The sequence below is a fragment of the Aspergillus brasiliensis genome, assembly GCF_001889945.1.
Source record: "Aspergillus brasiliensis CBS 101740 unplaced genomic scaffold ASPBRscaffold_8, whole genome shotgun sequence".
In the NCBI taxonomy this organism is placed as follows: domain Eukaryota; kingdom Fungi; phylum Ascomycota; class Eurotiomycetes; order Eurotiales; family Aspergillaceae; genus Aspergillus; species Aspergillus brasiliensis.
In genome coordinates this window covers 1,070,077-1,087,827 of record NW_027137449.1, presented here as the reverse complement: position 1 = coordinate 1,087,827, position 17,751 = coordinate 1,070,077, and the positions used below count along the sequence as shown (strand labels likewise).

The 17,751-nt window shown below is 50.3% G+C and overlaps 6 protein-coding genes and 2 non-coding genes across 8 annotated transcripts; 3 read left to right on the top strand and 5 right to left on the bottom strand.

The window, feature by feature from the left end:
* Nucleotides 1-460: 460 nt before the first annotated feature.
* On the bottom strand, nt 461-1,692 carry ASPBRDRAFT_197344 (TLC domain-containing protein; the record flags this gene model as incomplete). The annotated part of the gene is made up of 2 exons (XM_067621085.1): nt 461-1,141; nt 1,213-1,692. The coding sequence occupies 2 exons, from the start codon at nt 1,690-1,692 to the stop codon at nt 461-463; spliced, it is 1,161 nt and encodes a 386-aa protein (XP_067477895.1).
* Nucleotides 1,693-2,514: 822 nt separating this feature from the next.
* On the bottom strand, nt 2,515-9,626 carry ASPBRDRAFT_677717 (uncharacterized protein; the record flags this gene model as incomplete). The annotated part of the gene is made up of 2 exons (XM_067628946.1): nt 9,368-9,626; nt 2,515-9,283 (listed from the first exon to the last, which is right to left on the bottom strand). Exons 1-2 carry the CDS (start codon nt 9,433-9,435, stop codon nt 2,515-2,517), a joined length of 6,837 nt encoding a protein of 2,278 aa, XP_067477894.1. The 5' UTR covers nt 9,436-9,626.
* A 672-nt stretch (nt 9,627-10,298) lies between these two features.
* Nucleotides 10,299-11,021, top strand: ASPBRDRAFT_31532 (60S ribosomal protein eL27; the record flags this gene model as incomplete). The annotated part of the gene is made up of 3 exons (XM_067622909.1): nt 10,299-10,352; nt 10,594-10,930; nt 11,014-11,021. The coding sequence occupies 3 exons, from the start codon at nt 10,299-10,301 to the stop codon at nt 11,019-11,021; spliced, it is 399 nt and encodes a 132-aa protein (XP_067477893.1).
* A 1,464-nt stretch (nt 11,022-12,485) lies between these two features.
* On the bottom strand, nt 12,486-13,216 carry ASPBRDRAFT_44873 (uncharacterized protein). The gene is made up of 2 exons (XM_067625289.1): nt 13,177-13,216; nt 12,486-13,073 (listed from the first exon to the last, which is right to left on the bottom strand). The coding sequence occupies exons 1-2, from the start codon at nt 13,202-13,204 to the stop codon at nt 12,751-12,753; spliced, it is 351 nt and encodes a 116-aa protein (XP_067477892.1). The 5' UTR covers nt 13,205-13,216; the 3' UTR covers nt 12,486-12,750.
* A 1,198-nt stretch (nt 13,217-14,414) lies between these two features.
* On the top strand, nt 14,415-15,529 carry ASPBRDRAFT_44872 (putative pathogenesis associated protein Cap20). Its single transcript, XM_067625288.1, has 3 exons — nt 14,415-14,649; nt 14,720-14,800; nt 14,869-15,529. Exons 2-3 carry the CDS (start codon nt 14,726-14,728, stop codon nt 15,358-15,360), a joined length of 567 nt encoding a protein of 188 aa, XP_067477891.1. The 5' UTR covers nt 14,415-14,649; nt 14,720-14,725; the 3' UTR covers nt 15,361-15,529.
* Nucleotides 15,530-15,682: 153 nt separating this feature from the next.
* On the bottom strand, nt 15,683-15,772 carry ASPBRDRAFT_t172. Its single transcript has one exon. It is a non-coding gene; the product is annotated as a tRNA-Asp (tRNA).
* Nucleotides 15,773-16,306: 534 nt separating this feature from the next.
* On the top strand, nt 16,307-16,396 carry ASPBRDRAFT_t177. Its single transcript has one exon. It is a non-coding gene; the product is annotated as a tRNA-Asp (tRNA).
* A 443-nt stretch (nt 16,397-16,839) lies between these two features.
* Nucleotides 16,840-17,661, bottom strand: ASPBRDRAFT_31529 (uncharacterized protein; the record flags this gene model as incomplete). Its single annotated transcript, XM_067622908.1, has 4 exons — nt 16,840-16,890; nt 17,065-17,094; nt 17,148-17,487; nt 17,534-17,661. 4 exons carry the CDS (start codon nt 17,659-17,661, stop codon nt 16,840-16,842), a joined length of 549 nt encoding a protein of 182 aa, XP_067477890.1.
* Between the last annotated feature and the right edge of the window lie 90 nt (nt 17,662-17,751).

Sequence of the window (17,751 nt, the reverse complement as noted above, 5' to 3'; positions counted from 1 at the left end):
TGTCGTACTATGTATGAGTGTATGTAAAATTGAATGCCGTTTCTCGTTTCTTTATATTTCTGTTACTGTACTGAGATCTAAGCAGGATAGCAACTGCGCAAGGAAATGAAACAAAACAGAATAAAATGAGCAAACCCATTCTCCTATCCAGATCAACTCCTTATCGAAAGACATGAATGCATGATTTCGAATCAACTAGCTTTCCCATGACATAACATCGCGTTATATAAAGATATATTTCCTGATGTTTGGAAGCCTGTCCCGCTGACCTATCTGGTCGGCTGTGGTAGGGTGGAGGGGGGATAAATTTCACGTCAACCAGCTGTGAGACATGTCCTCGCGAGCTATGAGGCTGTCCATTGCAGGGCTGATGGTATGGCGAGGGATGTTGTTCGTCTTTGGTTTGTTGCTGCTGCTGCTTCATTGAAGCAGGTCGTGAGAACTAGGTAACAGAAGCAAACTAGGATGACAACTGGACCTTCCTCTTCCTCAATTCCTCGGCCAGCCCCGAGTCAACAGCCGAGGAGACCTTCTCCTCAGTAACTCCGTCGAGGAAAGGGCTACCCTCCTCTTGTTCCAGCTTGGAGGCTGCTTCCAAGACGACCTTCTGCGTGATATCCTCCTTCAGAAGGTTGATTTGTTCCTCCTTCGAGGGCTTACCGGCCGGGCCGGACTTCTCAGCGGGCCCACGGAACCGCTTCAGGACGGTCTCGACCATCTTCGAGAACCAGAAGTAGTTCAAGAAGTTGAGGACCACGTTCGAGATCACGTAAGTCAGGACCAGCCAGGTGGGGACGCCGCCGGAGGTGAAGGAGGCGTACTTAGCCATCTCACTGCCGCTGCCTCCGCGGACCTGGAAGACTTGAGAGGTAATATCAACGGGTTCGAGGGGAGTGGCAACTGCAGTCGCATCCCAGGTCTGTTTCAAGGCGTACCACATGTCCCGGTAGACGGCGACGGACTGGTAGGTGCCCCAGAGGAGACGACAGGTGAAGAAGGTAAATAGAAGCATCATGCCATTGTACCACTGGAGCTTGCTGCCGGTCATGTTGACCTTGTCCAGGAACCAGTGAATATTGAGAAAGGGGCTGGAGAGCTCATAGAGGATGAAGACGGGGGAGTAGAAGTTCACGAAGGGTCTCTGTGATGGTAGCACGAATCAAATGATTAGTCTCTCAACACTCGTTCAAGCTGAAATAGGTCAAAACTCACGAATCCGAAACTAAACACCCACAGGGCGCTAATGCCATGGAAAAGCATTCCGATCCCAAAGAGCTTAACGTAGATAGTGCTGACGATCAGATCGTAGACAAAGTATCCGGCAGCGAAGGCGGACACCAGTCCACAGGCTCCAGTGTATCCATAGATACGTTCAGAAGCATTCATAGAAGCCCGGTCTTCATCGGCAAACATGACCCAGAGGGCCATGCCATTAATAAAGGTGCTCTGCACCAGCGAGACGACATGAACATCCCAGTTGAGCTTGGTCCGGGGATTGAGTTTCGGGTAGTGACGGGGAAACAGCACCGGAGAAAGAACGGGGGACAAGATGAAGTGGATAAAGAGGTAGCCGACAAAAGCAATAATGACCTCGTGAGCATGCTCCGTCAGAGCAGGAACGTTATAATGAAGCGCCCATGGCTCGACGAAATCCCGCAGCCATGCTGGCGGGGGTGGAAAAGGATCCAACATGCCGGTTGACCGCTCCTCCGACCAAGCGGAGAGAAGATAGGATGAGAGAACCGGAAGATTATTCACTCTTGCAGAAGGGAGATAGGGGAGCGAGAGAGCAAGACGGAGGAGGGAGCAGCAGGAGGGCGGAGACTAGTGAGGTTAGTTGGTCTAGAAACCAGCCATGGTGGAGACCGGAGACGTTGGAGGGTTTACCGACCGAGAGGAGAGGAGTAGGAAATGAGGACTGGCCAGGGGCAGCACCGAGGATCTATTTATCTCTCGCCGTCGGGCCAGCCAAGGATGGCAACCAATGCAGGCATGCATGCATCCAGGATGAAGCGAGTAGCGACAGTTGATGCAGCAAGGACCGAGGAGCCAACGGCTTTAAACAACAAAAGCGCCGTGAGAGTAAATCCGTTGGGGAATCGGGGCTGACTCAGCGGCGGTGTATGACCGTTGGCCATGTGACTCGTTGCTTCTTTGATCTTCATTCATCTACAGGCACTTACGAACATCTACAGAAGGAATTTACTTATTTTTTTCCTCGAATCAGCACATCAAGTTCATCATTAACTTCCCTCGCTGAGTAAAAACATAGGTACATCATGCATAAACAGTCGTAAGAAACATAGGAAAGTACAAAAGAAAGGACCCCGTATCCAACCCTTTTCGGATCCATGACCCAAACCAAGGATCCTCCTATACACACAGCACTCAGCTCAGCCAAATGCTCGGATAATTTGTTTCAGAGCAGGGCTTCGATATCACACTGCTTGCCCTCATCCCTTCATTATCAGGGTCATGCAGCAGAGCCGAGAAAGTCCTCGTGCTCGTAGAACTTCATGCCGCAGCACTCGTGACCTCGGGCCCAATACCGCTATCGCTGTGCTGTCCGTAGACCACCATTTTCGAGGCCTCCTCATCCAGTTCCGACTCCTCCTCGTCCGGCTCACCTGCCTTGGGCGTCTGAGCGTCCTCCTCCGCATCGGACTCCTCCCGTTCATCCGCAACCGAACGCAGCCCTGTGGAGCTAGCGGCACTTACCCGCCGATCGGCGGAGACATGGCTGCTGGTACCATAGATCATGCTGTCCGCGTATGTTCCGGTGTAGCTGGTTCGTCGCTCTGTGCCTGCATCACTCTCTTCGCCATCCTCTTCCGGAAAGACCTCATTTTCTTTATTGGCAATAGAGCTTCGGCCTCCCCAAGATGCCTTGCGCTGGGAGACGTTGGACCTGACCGAATGGCTGCGCTTCAGACTGGCAAACCCACTGGTGCCACTCACCTGCCGGTCTCCTGCACCGCGGTTGCCTGTAACATTGCTCAGACTGAAGATACGTCGTTCCTTGCTGGTGGTAGAGGGTGTGACAGATCCAGCCTGCGACCCGTTCGGTGCTCGCTTTCGCAGCGCCAGCCCAACGCTACTGCCGAGGATGCTACGGGCATCTTTGGCCGTGCTGGCATTGCTGGCAACACTGGGCCCTCGGGCGCGAGATCCGCGCGCCTTCTTCATGCCATTGGGCCGGCTCAAGAGAACGCTGCGAGCGTGGTCGAGAACACCTTCCAGAATTCGTTTCTCTAGATGGTCCGCACGATCTTCCATTACTTGCATTTCTTCATGCCGGAGCTCGAGTGCCATTTCCAAGCCAGCAACTTCCTTGCTGAGCTTAGTGGTTTGCTTGGCAAGGTCATCCTTCTCGGATTTCAAGCTCTGAATGATATGCAACAGAGAATCTTTCTCCTCCTTAAGGGTCAAGATTTCTGCCTCCACCTGCTCGCGCTGGGCGTTGCGCCTCTCCAATGCAATCGCTGCTTCTTCGGCCTCCTTACGTCTTCGCTCGTTATCTTCAGCCACCATGGCGGTCTGGGCGGCAAACATCTCATTCATCCGGCGGGACGTGTCCATGATATCTTTGTGCATCTCGTCCAACTTCATCATCTGCGTAACTGACTGATCATTATTGGTGGCATGGTCAATGAGAACATCAAGCTTATCATGCACCGGTCCAGTAGAGCTCGTGGCATGGTCCAGAAGCTCGCTCAATTTCTCATAGACCTGGCCATTAGTACTCGTAGTATGGGTCAGAAGTTCATCAAGCTTCTGATGTACTTGATCATTCGTAACGCGTTCGACAAGAGTATTCAGCGTCTCTTGGACTTGACTGCTTTTAGCACGATCAAGGAGGTCATTGAGCTTTTCCTGAACCTGAGTATCGTCATATTTCTCGGGCTCAGGCGGCGGCAAAGCGAGTAAAGGAGTAATCGCAGAGGGGATCGTAGAAAGGTCCATCTTGAGGTCCTGCGCCGATTTCTGGGAGTGATCGTAGTGTTGTCCGACGATGGAAAGGATCTCTTGAATAGACTCCAGCACCTGAGGATGGAACTCGTGTAGCTTGCTTTCGACACGATCAGTTGCAGCAGCTGCACGCTCGAGATCCGAACGAGCCTGCTCCTGTTGGGTCTTGACCTCGTTGTGCATCTCTTCCATCTTATTGTAGGATACATCGACCTTCTCAAAGAAGGTTTGCGCATCCGTGCACATACGCTCACAAGCCTCGTTAACGCTGTTGCCCATGGACCCAATGACAAGCCTGATGTCTTCCGCCAGAGCTTTGGTATCGGTAACAGCCTCAAGATGCGCGTTATCACGTTCCGCGCTTTCGGAAAACTTAGAGTCCATGGCAGTTTGGATAGATGACTGGACCTCGTCGTACTTGGCCACGATTTCACCGAGTTTCTCGTCAATCTTGGAGCCCAGTTCGACTATGATGGCGGCTCGGGTCTCGTCATGCTTGACCATTGCGGCAGCATCGCGCTCTTCCTTCTCTAGTTTTGTTGCATCTTGTTCGCCCCGGGCGCGCTCAAATTCGCGGTTGATTAGCTCGGTGAGCTCATTGACATTCTCAACCGTTGTAAAGCTCTCTGCAGACGCTGCCAGGCCTTCAAGTAGCTGCTTGAGCTCACTGAGCCCCTCATTGCTACCATCCAACTTGCTCTTCAGTTCGTCTCCAAGACCCTCCACGACAGCCCTAGCCTCCTCGATCTTTTCTGCAAGACCAGCGTGCTCAACCTTTCGAGCATCGAAGGCTTGCCCCGTCATCTCGTTATCGGCATCGACCTTCTCGCGGAACTCGGTAACAAGTGCAGTAAGATCTTGGATGTCGGTTTTAGTCGGCAACGTCTCGATGTCCGGAAGCTTGAGCTCTTCGACCTGCGTCTTTACATCGAAGATCATGGCTTCCACAGTCTGCAGATCTGCCTTGACCAGCTTTTCGGCATCATTCTCTTCCTCCGTTCCCTTGCCCTTCAACTCATCAAGGGCGATCCACATGTCCTTCATCAGGGTCTCCAAAGTACCAATCTCGGACTTGGTGGGGCCATCCGTTTCGAACCGAGTGCGTAGTTCAGACATGGCTTCTTTGGTTTCCTTGACGATGCCTTCGAGATTTGAAAGCTGCTCTGCCCTTGCAATCTCGTCAGGGGCAGGGAATGTCATCTCATCAAGCTGTGCCTTTGTGTTGCGCAATAGGGTTTCGATGGCATCGGTATCCTCCTTCTTAGCTGTCGCCTCATCTGCGGGCTGATCACGAGCAACGATGCCTGTTACCGAGCTCTGAAGTTCGTGTAGTCCAAGGAGGACTTCATCGAGGTGCTCTTTCTTCAGCATGTCTTCAGGAGCCTCTGCAGCCCGGGGCACAGACTCAATTGCTTCGACTTTATCCTGAAGTTGAGTGATAAGGGCTTTGAGACCTTCGATGTCATTGGTGTTGGTAGAATCAGCAGGGGGAGTGTCACTCGCAAGCATCAGTTCACCTCCACGAGTCGTTTCGACTTCTTCGCTCTCTTTCTGAGCTTGCCTCAGCATCTCCACATCTGCCTTCAGACTGCCAATTCCTGACTTCAGCTCATCCAGGAGCTCAGAATAGTCGAACTCAATGTTCTTCTCCATGAGTTTTGCGAGGTCTTCCCGAATGGTGCCAACGCCATCGTTCAAGGCCTCGATCACTTCACCATTAGTGAAGTTGTCGCTTTCGCCAGCCTCTCTGGGCTGAGTTTGCTCCCCCTTGAAGGTGTCGAATCTTTCTTGCAGCGCAGCAATAATCTCATCCTTATCGGTCTTGGGTTCCGCAGGTTCCGCACGGACCAGGGTCATGCTCATAGAATGACGGAGTTCCTCGAATTCTTGCTTGATGATATTCGTAATGTCGTCAACACCGGTAGGCTTGTGCTGCTCTGAGATTTCGCGGATTGCTCCAAGGATTGCATCACCGTCTATTCCCTTGTGTTGCTCGGACAGATCGCGCACGGCAGCAAGCATATCATCATTGTTGGCCGCCTTGTGTTGCTCCGACATTTCACGAATTGCCGCAAGAATATCCTCATTGTTCATGTTGTTCTGCTTTTCAGAGAGTTCATGAATTGCCGCGAGAATCTCCTCGCTGTTCGTACTGTTTTGCTTCTCGGAGATTTCACGGATGGCAGCAAGAATCTCCTCGCTGTTCGTCTTTTCCTGCTTCTCGGAGATTTCACGAATGGCAGTAAGAACCTCATCGCTCGGCGTGCTGGATTTCTGTTCGAACGCTGCTTCAATCGCGGCAAGGATTGTATCGTTGCTCGAATTCCTGTGCTCTTCCAACTGTTCACGAAGAGCTGCAAGGATATCGTCTCCAGGCGTACCCGTGTGCTTCTCCGACAGCTCGCGAATAGCTGCAAGAACATCATCGCTCTTGGGACTCTTATGCTGCTCGGAGATGTCGCGAATGGCGTCCAAGATTTCGTCCTTTTCGCTCGTTACGTTGTTACGAATCAGCAAGGAGCTCATGGTCTGGCGTAGATGCTCGAATTCCTTCTCCATGGCGTCGAGAAGTTCTGGGGTATCCGGGTTGCCGCGAGGCGCATTAGACATGGCAGTCTCAGTGATTGTCTTCTCCATGTCAGCCTGCAACAGGCGGAACCCTTCCTTGACAGTGTCCATGATCTCATGCTTCCCGGAAGCTTCAGCTGCAGTTGAGGCGTAGCCTTCCACTTCCTGTCGCACGACAGCAATGCCATCTTTGATGGCGTTCAGCAGCTGCTCCGAGCTCTCGTCGTTGGCAGAGAAATACTGGCCCATTTCCCCCTTTATGCCATCCAGCTGCTCCTGAACACGTTCCAGCATCTGTTCCCCGACGCTTTGGTTCGCCTCATTGGCCTCTTGCAGACCAGCCGCGATAGCCTCCATAAGATCATCCCTGTTAAGCTCGATCTCTCTCGTGATAGAGTTTTGGCTCTCCATGCCTTCTGCAATGGCATGGAGGATATCGTCGCGGGAAACAGTAGGTTGAACATTGGTGCTGACTACCGACTGCTGTGCAACAAATGCTTCATTTATTACACTAGCAACGTCGTCCTTTGTGATGTGGGGGTGCTCAATTGCTTTGGTGGCTCCAAAGTGAGCTTCTAGCCCTTCCGAAAGAGCGCTCAGGATTTCATCACGGCCAAGGCCAGAGTCCAGCGTCTCTCGTGTGAGTGCACTCTGCGACGTAACGGAGTGAGTGACGGCTTCTAGGATCTCGTCGCGCATGCCATCAAGGTGTTCGCGCTCCACGCCCCGAGGTACAGGAGGCTCGAAATTGGCAAGGCATTCGTGAATTGTCTGTACAATCTCCTCTTTTGTGATGCTGGGTGGTGGCGCGAAACTCTGCATTCCAGCCTGAACAGCCGCCAGGACTTGGTCGTACGTAACGGCATCTTCATGCTGCGGCTGATACTCTTTAAGCCCTTCTGACAAGCATTCCAGGATTTCGTCTCGTTCCAGTCCGAAATTCTGCAACTCGATCTCAGGCTTATATGTCTCCCAGGCTTCCCGAACGGTCTCCAGGATCTCTTCCTTTTCCATAGTGACACCGTGCGGCTCGGCACGGAACTGAGACAGGTCAAGCTCATCCAGAGCCCTCTTGACGATAGAGTACAGTTGATTGCCATCCATGGCGGCTCTGAATTCCGAGATGGACGATGAATGATGTCGACTCTCATCCATAATCGAGGCAAGTTGATCTCTGAGCTCTTGCAGACTGTCTTCGACGATACCAGCCAGCTCTTCATGGGTGGGCCGATCCGGCCTGTCTTCTATAGCGCGGGAAGACCCAACGCCTTCGATTTGTCGAGCCAGATTCCTCCCCATTCCGAGAACCTCTCCTCGTAGTTCCCGCACAAGGGCTTTGACTTCGTTCGTCATACCACCTCCTTCAATGACACTAGTCTTCACTCTTTTCATGATTGCTAGCATCTCGTCTGCCATTTCGGAATTGGCGGGCACCAGAGAGCGTTCCGTGGGGCGGATGTTGTGGGTTTCCATATCTGGCGAGTATGCATGTTCGTCGTCCAGCGACCTTGTTCCGGAACCGTCCGAGTCTCCCTGCGGAGGGACACTGTCGGCGCCGGTAAAAGCGTGAGAGCGTACCAAAGCCTTGTTTCCCGGGTCATCCTTCACGTGCTCGAGAATCTCTTCAAGCATCCGTGTGATCGTCTCGTCATTTGATACTTCGTGGGTTTCGGAGACGGGTCTGGCTTTTATCTCTTCGACCAATTCTATAAGCTTGTCTTGGCCTTCCTTCGTCCCCATTTCCCGGAGGACCTTTTCTAGTAAGGCGATGCTGGCGGAACCATCAGAAATAGGCGTAGGAGATCCACACAATTCGCGCTCCATTGCTGCGGCAAATGGATTAGGGCTTGACATTCGTGGTGCCGAATAGCTTTTCTTCGAGCTCGGAGAACTATCCGATTCCCTGTTGTTAATACCGTTTTCAGAACCCAGGAGAGTACTGAAGTCCCACCTTGTGGCAGCATCAGGATCAAGGAACTTTGCGGCTAGGCTGGACGACAAGTCACGGAGGCTCTTGCGAATATCCTCGTCTCGGGCATTCGTTGCAGCTTTGAGGCTGACCAGGTCTGTGGCGTTGTCTTTACTTCGTCGGCTTAGTTGAGCCATCTCGCGCTGAAGGTTACTCGCAATATCGGTGAGACTGAGTATCTGGGTAGATAACGATTCGAAGCTGTGGTTGTCAGGGCGCCTAGGCCCAATAAACGGGTCTGCATCGTTACTTTTTGGTTTCAATGGTTCGGCACTCTCAGGAGGAAGCTGCATATTCTGCAAAGCTAACATTGTCGCCGACGGAGGGGTGCTTTCGCCCAGAATTGGCCTCGAAAGGTAGCGGTTTGAAATCTGCAGGTTAGGCAGCTCTTGTTCATTGTCTTGCGAGTCTGTGGAGCCAGGAGCTTTCACTGGTGTTAACTCATGCTGCTTTGGGCTCTGGTCGAAAGTCGACGCGCGGAGAGGCCGTTCTGGTGACCGGCTCTCAAGATAATTTAGAAATTCATTGCGAGCATCTGTATTCTGTAGCGACTGCATGCGCCTGTGAAATTGGCCCTTGATGAGGGACTTCTCTGGGGACTTCGGCGGCATTGGGTTGGTCGTATACGGGCTCGGTGCGTTTTCGCGCATCTTTTCTTGGAAATTCGCCGCCACGGCTTGGATGCCTGGGGAGACATTTCCTCTTGTTACAGGGCTAGTAGCACTGGGATTCATGGGGAGCGGAGGGGGTGCCCGTTCGGGATCCGAACTGTCCCACCTTCGTTTCCACAGTCACGGTCAGCCTGATGCGCTTTATGATTGTAGCTAAAGAGAGGGGCTCAATGATAGAGTTTGCACATACATGGGCACCGATTGATGTCTAACGACCAGTTCCCTGTCGCGGGACCCATCTCGCGTGTGCGTAGGCATCTTGTAACTTAATCGTCGTTAAAGCAAGAAAACAGGGTATGTCTGTCGATGTTGGAACTGAAAAGCAAAGTCGATCGAGGGATATCAGGAATGTGCAAGCGGAATGTTCGTCAAAATCAAAGCAATCGGGGTCGTAAAGGGCATATCAAATCGTCAAAACAAAAACTAAAAAAGACGCAGGAGGGGGGGAATTGAAAGGCAATAAGGCGACAAATAGACAGGAACAGGGAAAATAATCTAGAATCGAGATGATGATACAAATGCGCTTGCTATGAGAGATGAGGCGGAAACAAGGACGACGAAACACAATGCGACGAGACGGTTGCAAGAGACCAAGGAACACGAGCGGGCTCCAGAGGTTGAACAGTCAATATAAGAGACAAGTCAAATATCCAAGTGGAGTCCCTGGCTGAAAGGAACGGTAGCTCATGGGGCATCAACGGAAGCCCGATCCAATGTGCAGCGTACACATCGAAGCTCCCGTCATAGCAACCGACGGTCCTTTGGTTGTCCGGTAAACAAAGAGCCAAGACCCGATCGAGGCGGTGAGTTTGTCCGACCTCCCCGACATCTCGGGCACTAGTCCCCTTGGAGAAACCTTCCCAGAACGGCTAGTAGCCTTCTGTCGGTAAGATGACCAATGAGATTTTGGCGCACAAAGCCCTGAGCCCTCTTCGCTCAGAAAAATAGAACGTCGAACGCGGAGAACCTCACTTACTCGACCGAAGCACATCGACAACCACCCCATCGACCTGCCGCTCACCGGGACTTTCACAATGAAGTGTTAGTGAAATGCTGCATCATTCTCGACCCTTTGATTTTTCTCGTCTTCGAATCCAAACTGACAGGATGTTATGATAGTCATGAAAGTGGGCCGTGTGGCCATCATCACCCGTGGCCGTTACGCCGGTAAGAAGGTACGACAACCGATTGCTTCATTTTCTGGCGAGGAGATACATATATATATACCCCGAGGTGGATTGGATGGAATTTTGCCGACTTGAAAGATATGAATTTTCGATTCGCATGCGAATAAAAAAAACAATCGATCGGAAACGAGGATTTACGGGCGAAACTATCATGGAGGAAACAAGAAAGCGAACGGAATGTTGCAAGGATTATATGTGCTGACGAGGGTTTCTTTTCGCGATATCACAGGTTGTCATTGTCCAGCCTAACGACACTGGCTCCAAGGCGCACCCCTTCCCTTACGCCATCGTCGCCGGTATCGAGCGCTACCCCCTCAAGGTCACCCGCCGCATGGGTAAGAAGACCGTCGAGAAGCGCAGCCGCATCAAGCCCTTCATCAAGGTCGTCAACTACAACCACTTGATGCCCACCCGCTACACTCTTGAGCTCGAGGGTCTTAAGGGTGCCGTCTCCACCGAGACCTTCAAGGAGGTTTCCACCCGCGAGGACGCCAAGAAGAACGTCAAGAAGGCCCTTGAGGACCGCTACACCAGCGGAAAGAACCGTTGGTTCTTCACTCCTCTGCGTATGTCCTACCATTATCATTCTTATTTTTACATATTCCTACATTGGCTGGGTTCATGGTTCGCAATGCTGACGGGTCTGCAGGTTTCTAAACGGGGTAATTTGGGGCGTTTTGTCGTTTGAGCGCGCAGGGTCTTAGATGAGGCAAAAGGGAAAAAGAAAAGGCATCGAAGACGTCCGGTTCAACAAAGCATGGGATCACGTGAAGTATACCATAGCATGAGAGAAGAATGGGAATGTATCGATGTACAGGTCCAGGACTTGACCAATTTTTCTTATCATGAGGGAGGCCACTCAGATCTGGCGTCCGTCTCGAAATGAAATGGAAAATATGAACAAATTCAACTTTTTTTTATGTTTCGGAATACTCGGCTTCCCAGGGGTTTTTTTCAACTCCACAGCAAAAAAAAAAAGCGTGACACCACCTAGCGCACATACAAGAACGCGTCCATATCACAGCAGCCTTTCACAAGTCGGAAAAGATAACAAAGCCCGGATCCATCACAACCGCTCGATCATACAAACATCGGAGGCATATTTATCACCTTAGGACGGAATGATCCTATCGAATCCTTCGGCACCATGGGCGCTTCCGACTTTTCCCCTGTATGCCAGTCTTACAAGGAAAGGAAGGGAGCATGTGTCGGGACCGATCAAGATTGGGAAACCTACTTCCGTCCATCCAGCGAGCTTGTGCTTCCATCCCCGCACGGCCGATATTCCCCGTACATGAAAATCCCAGCCTATCCCACATGTGGGGGTAAAAGCGGAGGTCCATGGAGGAGGGACAAATCTCCACCTGTAGAAAAGGTAGGCCACGCCTATCTCAAGGGGATTATGTCATATTTCGTAGATACAGTGCTCCTTCTTTGGGTTCCGTCCAACATACGTAGTGGCAGATTACTGCAAGGAGATCATGTTTCAGTAGAGAGTGTAGCACGGATGATGTTGCCCCTCGGTCTAAATGACGGTAGCACCGGTTTCTGCGCCTGAACAAAACAAGCTAGGTACCAAAGAGGTAGGTGTAGCGCCAACCGGAGCTGGCAAGGTACATGGGGTCCCATGGTAGCGTTGGAAATGAGGAGGTGCAATTAGAGGTTGCGATCTGTGCACGTCGTTCCTTACCCGAGAGAGGGAGTAGCCGTCTAGGAGTAGGCGTGCGACAATCCCTCAGTTCAGGTTGTCGATTATGGACGGGTATGTTACGATCCTGACAGAATGGCAACAACTAGGATGGGTCAAGCTGCTGATGAGAATCCTTCAGGACATGTGAATAACCATTGGTTGCTGTAGTCTACGCGGTCGGCGAATGCAGCAAGCAAGCCACCAGGAGTCGGCCGTCCAGGTTGTTGGCGCCGTCTATGTCAATCTGCCTCCGATCGCTGGGGTTGAGGAGGAAATACGGTGGTGCTGAGAGGGGGAGAAATCTTACGTCCGCACAGGGCGTCAATGGTAAAACAGCCTTTAAGCACAAAGACACTGCATTATGCTTCAATATGTCAGAGTTGGCCGGGATCGAGGTTTATGAATTGACCTCCGGGAAGATTTAGCGTCGCCCGACATGCAGCAGAAGGACAATCAGACAGCATTGGAATGTCCAACACGGTGCGACCATTGTCGCATGAACAGAAGTACGACGCACATGGTCAGCATTAGAAGAGACTGGCCTGGAGAGCGAGCCCGTGAATACTACTACAATGGGGGCAAAATTCTGTCGAAGCTTGCTCAAGATCTGGACAGTACTTGCAGGACTGCCACCACACGGTTGGCGTTGTTAGCGCCTTAAGACGACGAGTGGATCAAGCTAAACCCTTCTCTAGGTCAGAATGCACGGAGCAGTCTGGATAGTAAGATGTCTTCCACGGAGAAGGGGTGATGGTCCAGAGGGTCAAAGACGCCTCCAACCCCGGACCTGAGACGAGGTCCAGGCGCAAAGATGATGCTTGCACCTTCCCGCAGGAGATCAACGAGAGCGGTTACCCATCTGGTACAAAAGCGAGGTGCAGGGGGAAAGCAGTAGTCCGTTTTCCGGACGTACTGATCCTCAACGTTTACCCTCCAGCTGGTTGCTTCTGAGACTAGTAGTAGTAGTCGTAGTAGTAGTAGTACTCCGGGTCGTTGGGGTGTTTGGGGGATCAGGTTTCCTTGTGACAGCCACCGTCAGTAGGCGCCCTGATAAGCATGCGGCGCGTACCACGGCGGAGTCCCGTTCTTATCGGGGAGACACGAGGCAGTCAAGTAACAGACCACTGTTAAGGTTGGCAGCTATTTGCATGCTTCCACACGAACACACTGAATGGCATATTGACCAGGTAAGATCAAGATAGGTAGGGAATGACATTAGGCATCATCTTTGGGGGAAATGCATCTGATGGAGTGGTCGGAAAATATACTACAATGACAGTCAACTAGTCACTCCGTAGTAGCAATAGTAAGTAAGACAGTGAACGAGGGCGCCCGACCCGCAATCACATGCTATCAGCCCATCCCGCGATCCCAAGCCAGAAAAACCTTCCAAGTCAACTGTTCGCAACTTCCGGATTCCATCATCATCCACACCGTGCTGCAACTTCCTCCAGCCAGTCGCTTCGAATCAGTGCCAATGCCTGTCTTTCATTTGTTTGACTTGGCCTTTGCCACTCCGACAACGCAACCATTACCCGCCGTTATCGAGACCAAAAATCATGAATCGTTCGATTTTCTCGTCCCTCTCAAGCCATGACTCCATGACTAAGAAAGAGGGAAGTCTAAAGAACTAACTAAACTAACAACTGACTACTATGTATTTAGGCATAGTGCGGGTGGCTTGCTGGACACTGCTTTCCGAGGGGTCTGAACTCACTTGTCCAGCTTTGAATCCTTATCCCATACATTTCCTCGCTGCTCCGCGATAGCAATTACTATGTTTGCCTTGGCCCTTTTCACTGCGAATTCGGATGCGGGCTGTCGGGGGAGCGCGAGCGCACGGAAAGAGATGCACGATCCTGGTCCATTCAATCTTGGGTCGTGTTTCTCCAGGCTAATTCCAGGTTCCAGGCCCTGCAGGTGAAATGATAATGACGATGAAGCCGCCGGATCGAGCACGCAACAACTAACTCCGTCCTACGACAGTCTAAAAACCTCTTGGAACCAACGGCTTGCCTTGCCCCTCCATTAATATTCAAGCTCCAAGCGAGTTGTTCATCAACGGGGCCCGCTATCACATGCATTTCTTGCCAGCTCTCTCTCTCTACTCTCTCTCTCTTTCTTTCTCCCAGAAAATAATAATAATAATAATAAAATAAATCAAAAAATATTTTCTGATAAATCAAATCGACATAAAGAATAGACCATAATTAAGAATCAAAATAAAATTAACACAGACAAAAAGAAAATTCAAATCAAGAATCAAATCAAATCACTCAAGCCTCATATAATCCTAGCTATCGGATCGACTGATGGCGTGTTCGCTCTTCTTTCTTTTGAACCTACCTTAAATTTAACTACGGTTCACCTCTTTCCGGTCCATCCCAACTGCTCCCGTATTCCGTCTTTCCTTCTGCAATTGTAAATGATACCCTTCCCACCCCCCTCACCCCTCCATTTCCCTTTAATTATCCTCAACATCCCCCATCTTCCTCGCTTTCCGTTTCTTGACACCGCTTCTTGACGTCTGACCTTCCATAGCTCAAGCTCGTCTCCTTCACCCAGGACCTATCCCTTCGAACGTTCTCTTGTCGGGTAAGCGTTTATCTTATCGCTCCGCTCCTCTATACTTCCTTCCCGTGCTAATGCGATTTTCATGTGATAGGAACTTATGCCTCACGCAGAAAACGGCATCATGGGCGAGAATTCTGTCAACGGAGAGGCTATCCACTCCCAATTCCTCGATGTGGGTTACTCTAATGCACACCTGTCGATCACATTTTAACATGCGCTAATCTCCATTTCCTCTGGTAGCATTTGACATCCTATCCAGTTGTTTCCGACTCGATCACCGTCATCAAGACCAACAAGTACGCCGCGAAGTCTCTGGAATATGCCGACCAAGGCTACTCTCGCTTAGCCAAGCCGTTCCTCCCTTACTTCTCCAAGCCGTACGGCTACGTCGCTCCATATGTCGCGCGCGTAGATACCCTCGGAGACAAAGGTCTGAGCAAGGTGGATGAAACATTTCCGTTCATCAGGGATGATACAACCACGCTTAAGGGATCGATCAAAGATGGCGTCTCGTTCCCAGTGCGATTTGTTTATGACCTAAAGGGTCATGTTTTTGACACCTACAGTTCGGAGTACAAGAAGTGTGGCGGAGACGGAATGGTTGCCAGCGGCAAGGCCGTGATCACCACCGGCCTGGTGCTGTCGCAGGAGTCGCTAGCCTATATCAGCTCCTTGCTTCAGGCCAAGAAAGCTCAAGTTAAGGATGCAGTCAACGAGAAGACCGACAACTAAACGCTCACATTAGTTTGCCCCCTTTACTGTTTCAGCTGGTCTGTTGTCTTGCGATGAGTTAGTTCTTTTGCGTGTTTTGCGTGTTTGTCGTCTAGATCGTTTTGTACTGGGAGGCCTGTCTCCTTTATTCGATGTGTCTTGGACATAGGCGGTTGCGTTTCAATCCTCCATGTGCTCATGCAGCTCATTGGATTACATACACAGACTTGGTAATAATAGCTAAGGATTAATTGACTTTCATGAGGTGTCCGGGCCAGAGGAGTATACAATGCATAAGTAACAAGGGAAAAGCAAAAAAAAGAGATATGATCTACAAAAACATCTCCCCGACTGGGAGTCGAACCCAGGTCTCCCGCGCTTGTTCCCAAAAGGGATTGACAAGCGGAAATCATGACCGTTAGACCATCGAGGATTTGATATATCTTCTGCTTTAATTTTTGACTACATAGAGCAGACAATAAATAAAGGTTATGGCTGCTTTCGAACCAGTTAGGGCTATCGTTGGATTGGGGAGGTAGACTGCCCCAAATAGTAGACGTATGTAATGTAAGTATGTAGTTTGGTTTAACTGCACCTACTTGGGATTTCCATTACAGTCAGATGTGTCTAGTCGCTGTTGATATGATATCATGAAGGGGTTAGATGGTAGAGAGAGACTTATGGTAGAGTGCTATGTATTGGTACTTTTTTTCCTATTGGAGGGAGATTTGATTCTGAGGCGGGTGGATGATATTCGCAATTATATTCTCTGAAAAGGTTTTTCTATGCGAATAAACCTTTTGTAGCTATTTAATGCTTGTCTGCAGTGTAAGCAATGGTCACGGTGGGTTGATCAATGTATGTATGTATGCTATTTGGGATACTTCGTTTCTTGACCACTTAAAAATCAAACATATCTGTAATATTTGGTTATATAGCAGTATTTCAAGGCATCTAATATCGAATATCCTCGATGGTCTAACGGTCATGATTTCCGCTTGTCAATCCCTCCCGGGAACAAGCGCGGGAGACCTGGGTTCGACTCCCAGTCGGGGAGGATCTCTTTTTTTTTTTGATGTGATCTGTTTTTTGTCAGGTGGGTGAGGGGGAGGAGGAAAAAGGTCGTGCAATTCTATAGTTTAGGTGGTCAATCAGGTTTTAGTGAAGGATATATAATGTTTGGGTTTGAGTTGTCAAGCAATTACATATTTATTGAGGGAGGGTTGCTGCTGCTGTCTTTCGTTTGGGGAGGGAGACTTTTACATTACCAGATGAAGATGTTAGGTTGTGGACGGTCTTAGGATTGAGGAAAGTGTATGAAGACTAGTATGAGTATTACTCAATTGCGTGTTGATCCCTGGTGATAGTGTTTGCTATTATCTGGCATAGTAGGCCGTTTTGGTGCCAGACGGATCATTTGTCACCGGGGCAGGTTACTATAGACTGCGGTATATATCACAGTCATGACTTGTTGTTTCAGCGAGTATACTCGGGTGGAGCTTACTTTTCATCAAATCGGGCTAGCCTAGACGGTTGTAGGGGTGTTTGTACCTATAGTATATAAGAACCTGAGCCACAATTACGAGAGTATGTAGTAGAAAGTATACTGATGTCTGAATTGGTCTATATAACTGCTGGTTCTTTCCTCTGAGACAACTCCCTGGACAGCGAGTTTTAGTTTACTTCAGCGGAAATTACAATTACCCAGTATGTTCGGGTACCTACCTGCTGGATGCTGAGGTGGATTTTCCTCAGCTATCGCCAACACTTAGCAAGTTTCTGGAAAGCCATTGATTATCGGTACTTACGTTAGCCAGTCTATCAAGGCATCCAGGTGCCGACCAGCCGCACAAGACCTCGTTGTTACTACTGGAGTACAGATACAACTCGCGTACGCCCGGTGCGGCGTTGAAAACGACATCGCTCGATATGTCTAATCGGTTCAAATTGAGTATTTCAACTCTGAATCCCTGAAGAGCCATTTCAATAGCTTCTTCACAGTGAGGAGCATTAGGATCGTCGATTACATTGACGTTAATGATTTCGCTGACTCCTTCATTCCACAACCATTGAAAAATTTTGACGAAGTCGACTCTATCAGGCAGAGAGGGTACACTCCATGGTGGGCAAACGGCTGTTGTAAAGGCGCTGCTTGGTAGAGGCGCTAACCCGAAATTGTGCGATTTGAACGGACGTTTGCCAATTCATCTGGCCTCTGAAGGCGGGAATATTTTCATAATTCGGGGCCTTCAGCAAGTTGGCTCTTACGTGGGAGCAGCCGATGACCGAGGCAGAACCCCATTGCATATCAGTGCCAGGCATGGATATGAGGAGCTGGTCGATCTACTACTTGACCAAGGAGCAGACCCCAATGTGGGCAATATTGAAGGCCAAACTCCCTATATTGTGCTA

Bases quoted from the DNA above. Each gene is read 5' to 3' on its own strand.
- ASPBRDRAFT_44873 (XM_067625289.1), bottom strand. From the start codon at position 13,204: ATGCAAATAGCTGCCAACCTTAACAGTG. The intron at 13,074-13,176 runs GTCTGTTACTTG...GGCTGTCACAAG, and splicing joins AGCTGCCAACCTTAACAGTG to GAAACCTGATCCCCCAAACA.
- ASPBRDRAFT_44872 (XM_067625288.1), top strand. From the start codon at position 14,726: ATGCCTCACGCAGAAAACGGCATCATGGGCGAGAATTCTGTCAACGGA. The intron at 14,801-14,868 runs GTGGGTTACTCT...TTCCTCTGGTAG, and splicing joins TCCACTCCCAATTCCTCGAT to CATTTGACATCCTATCCAGT.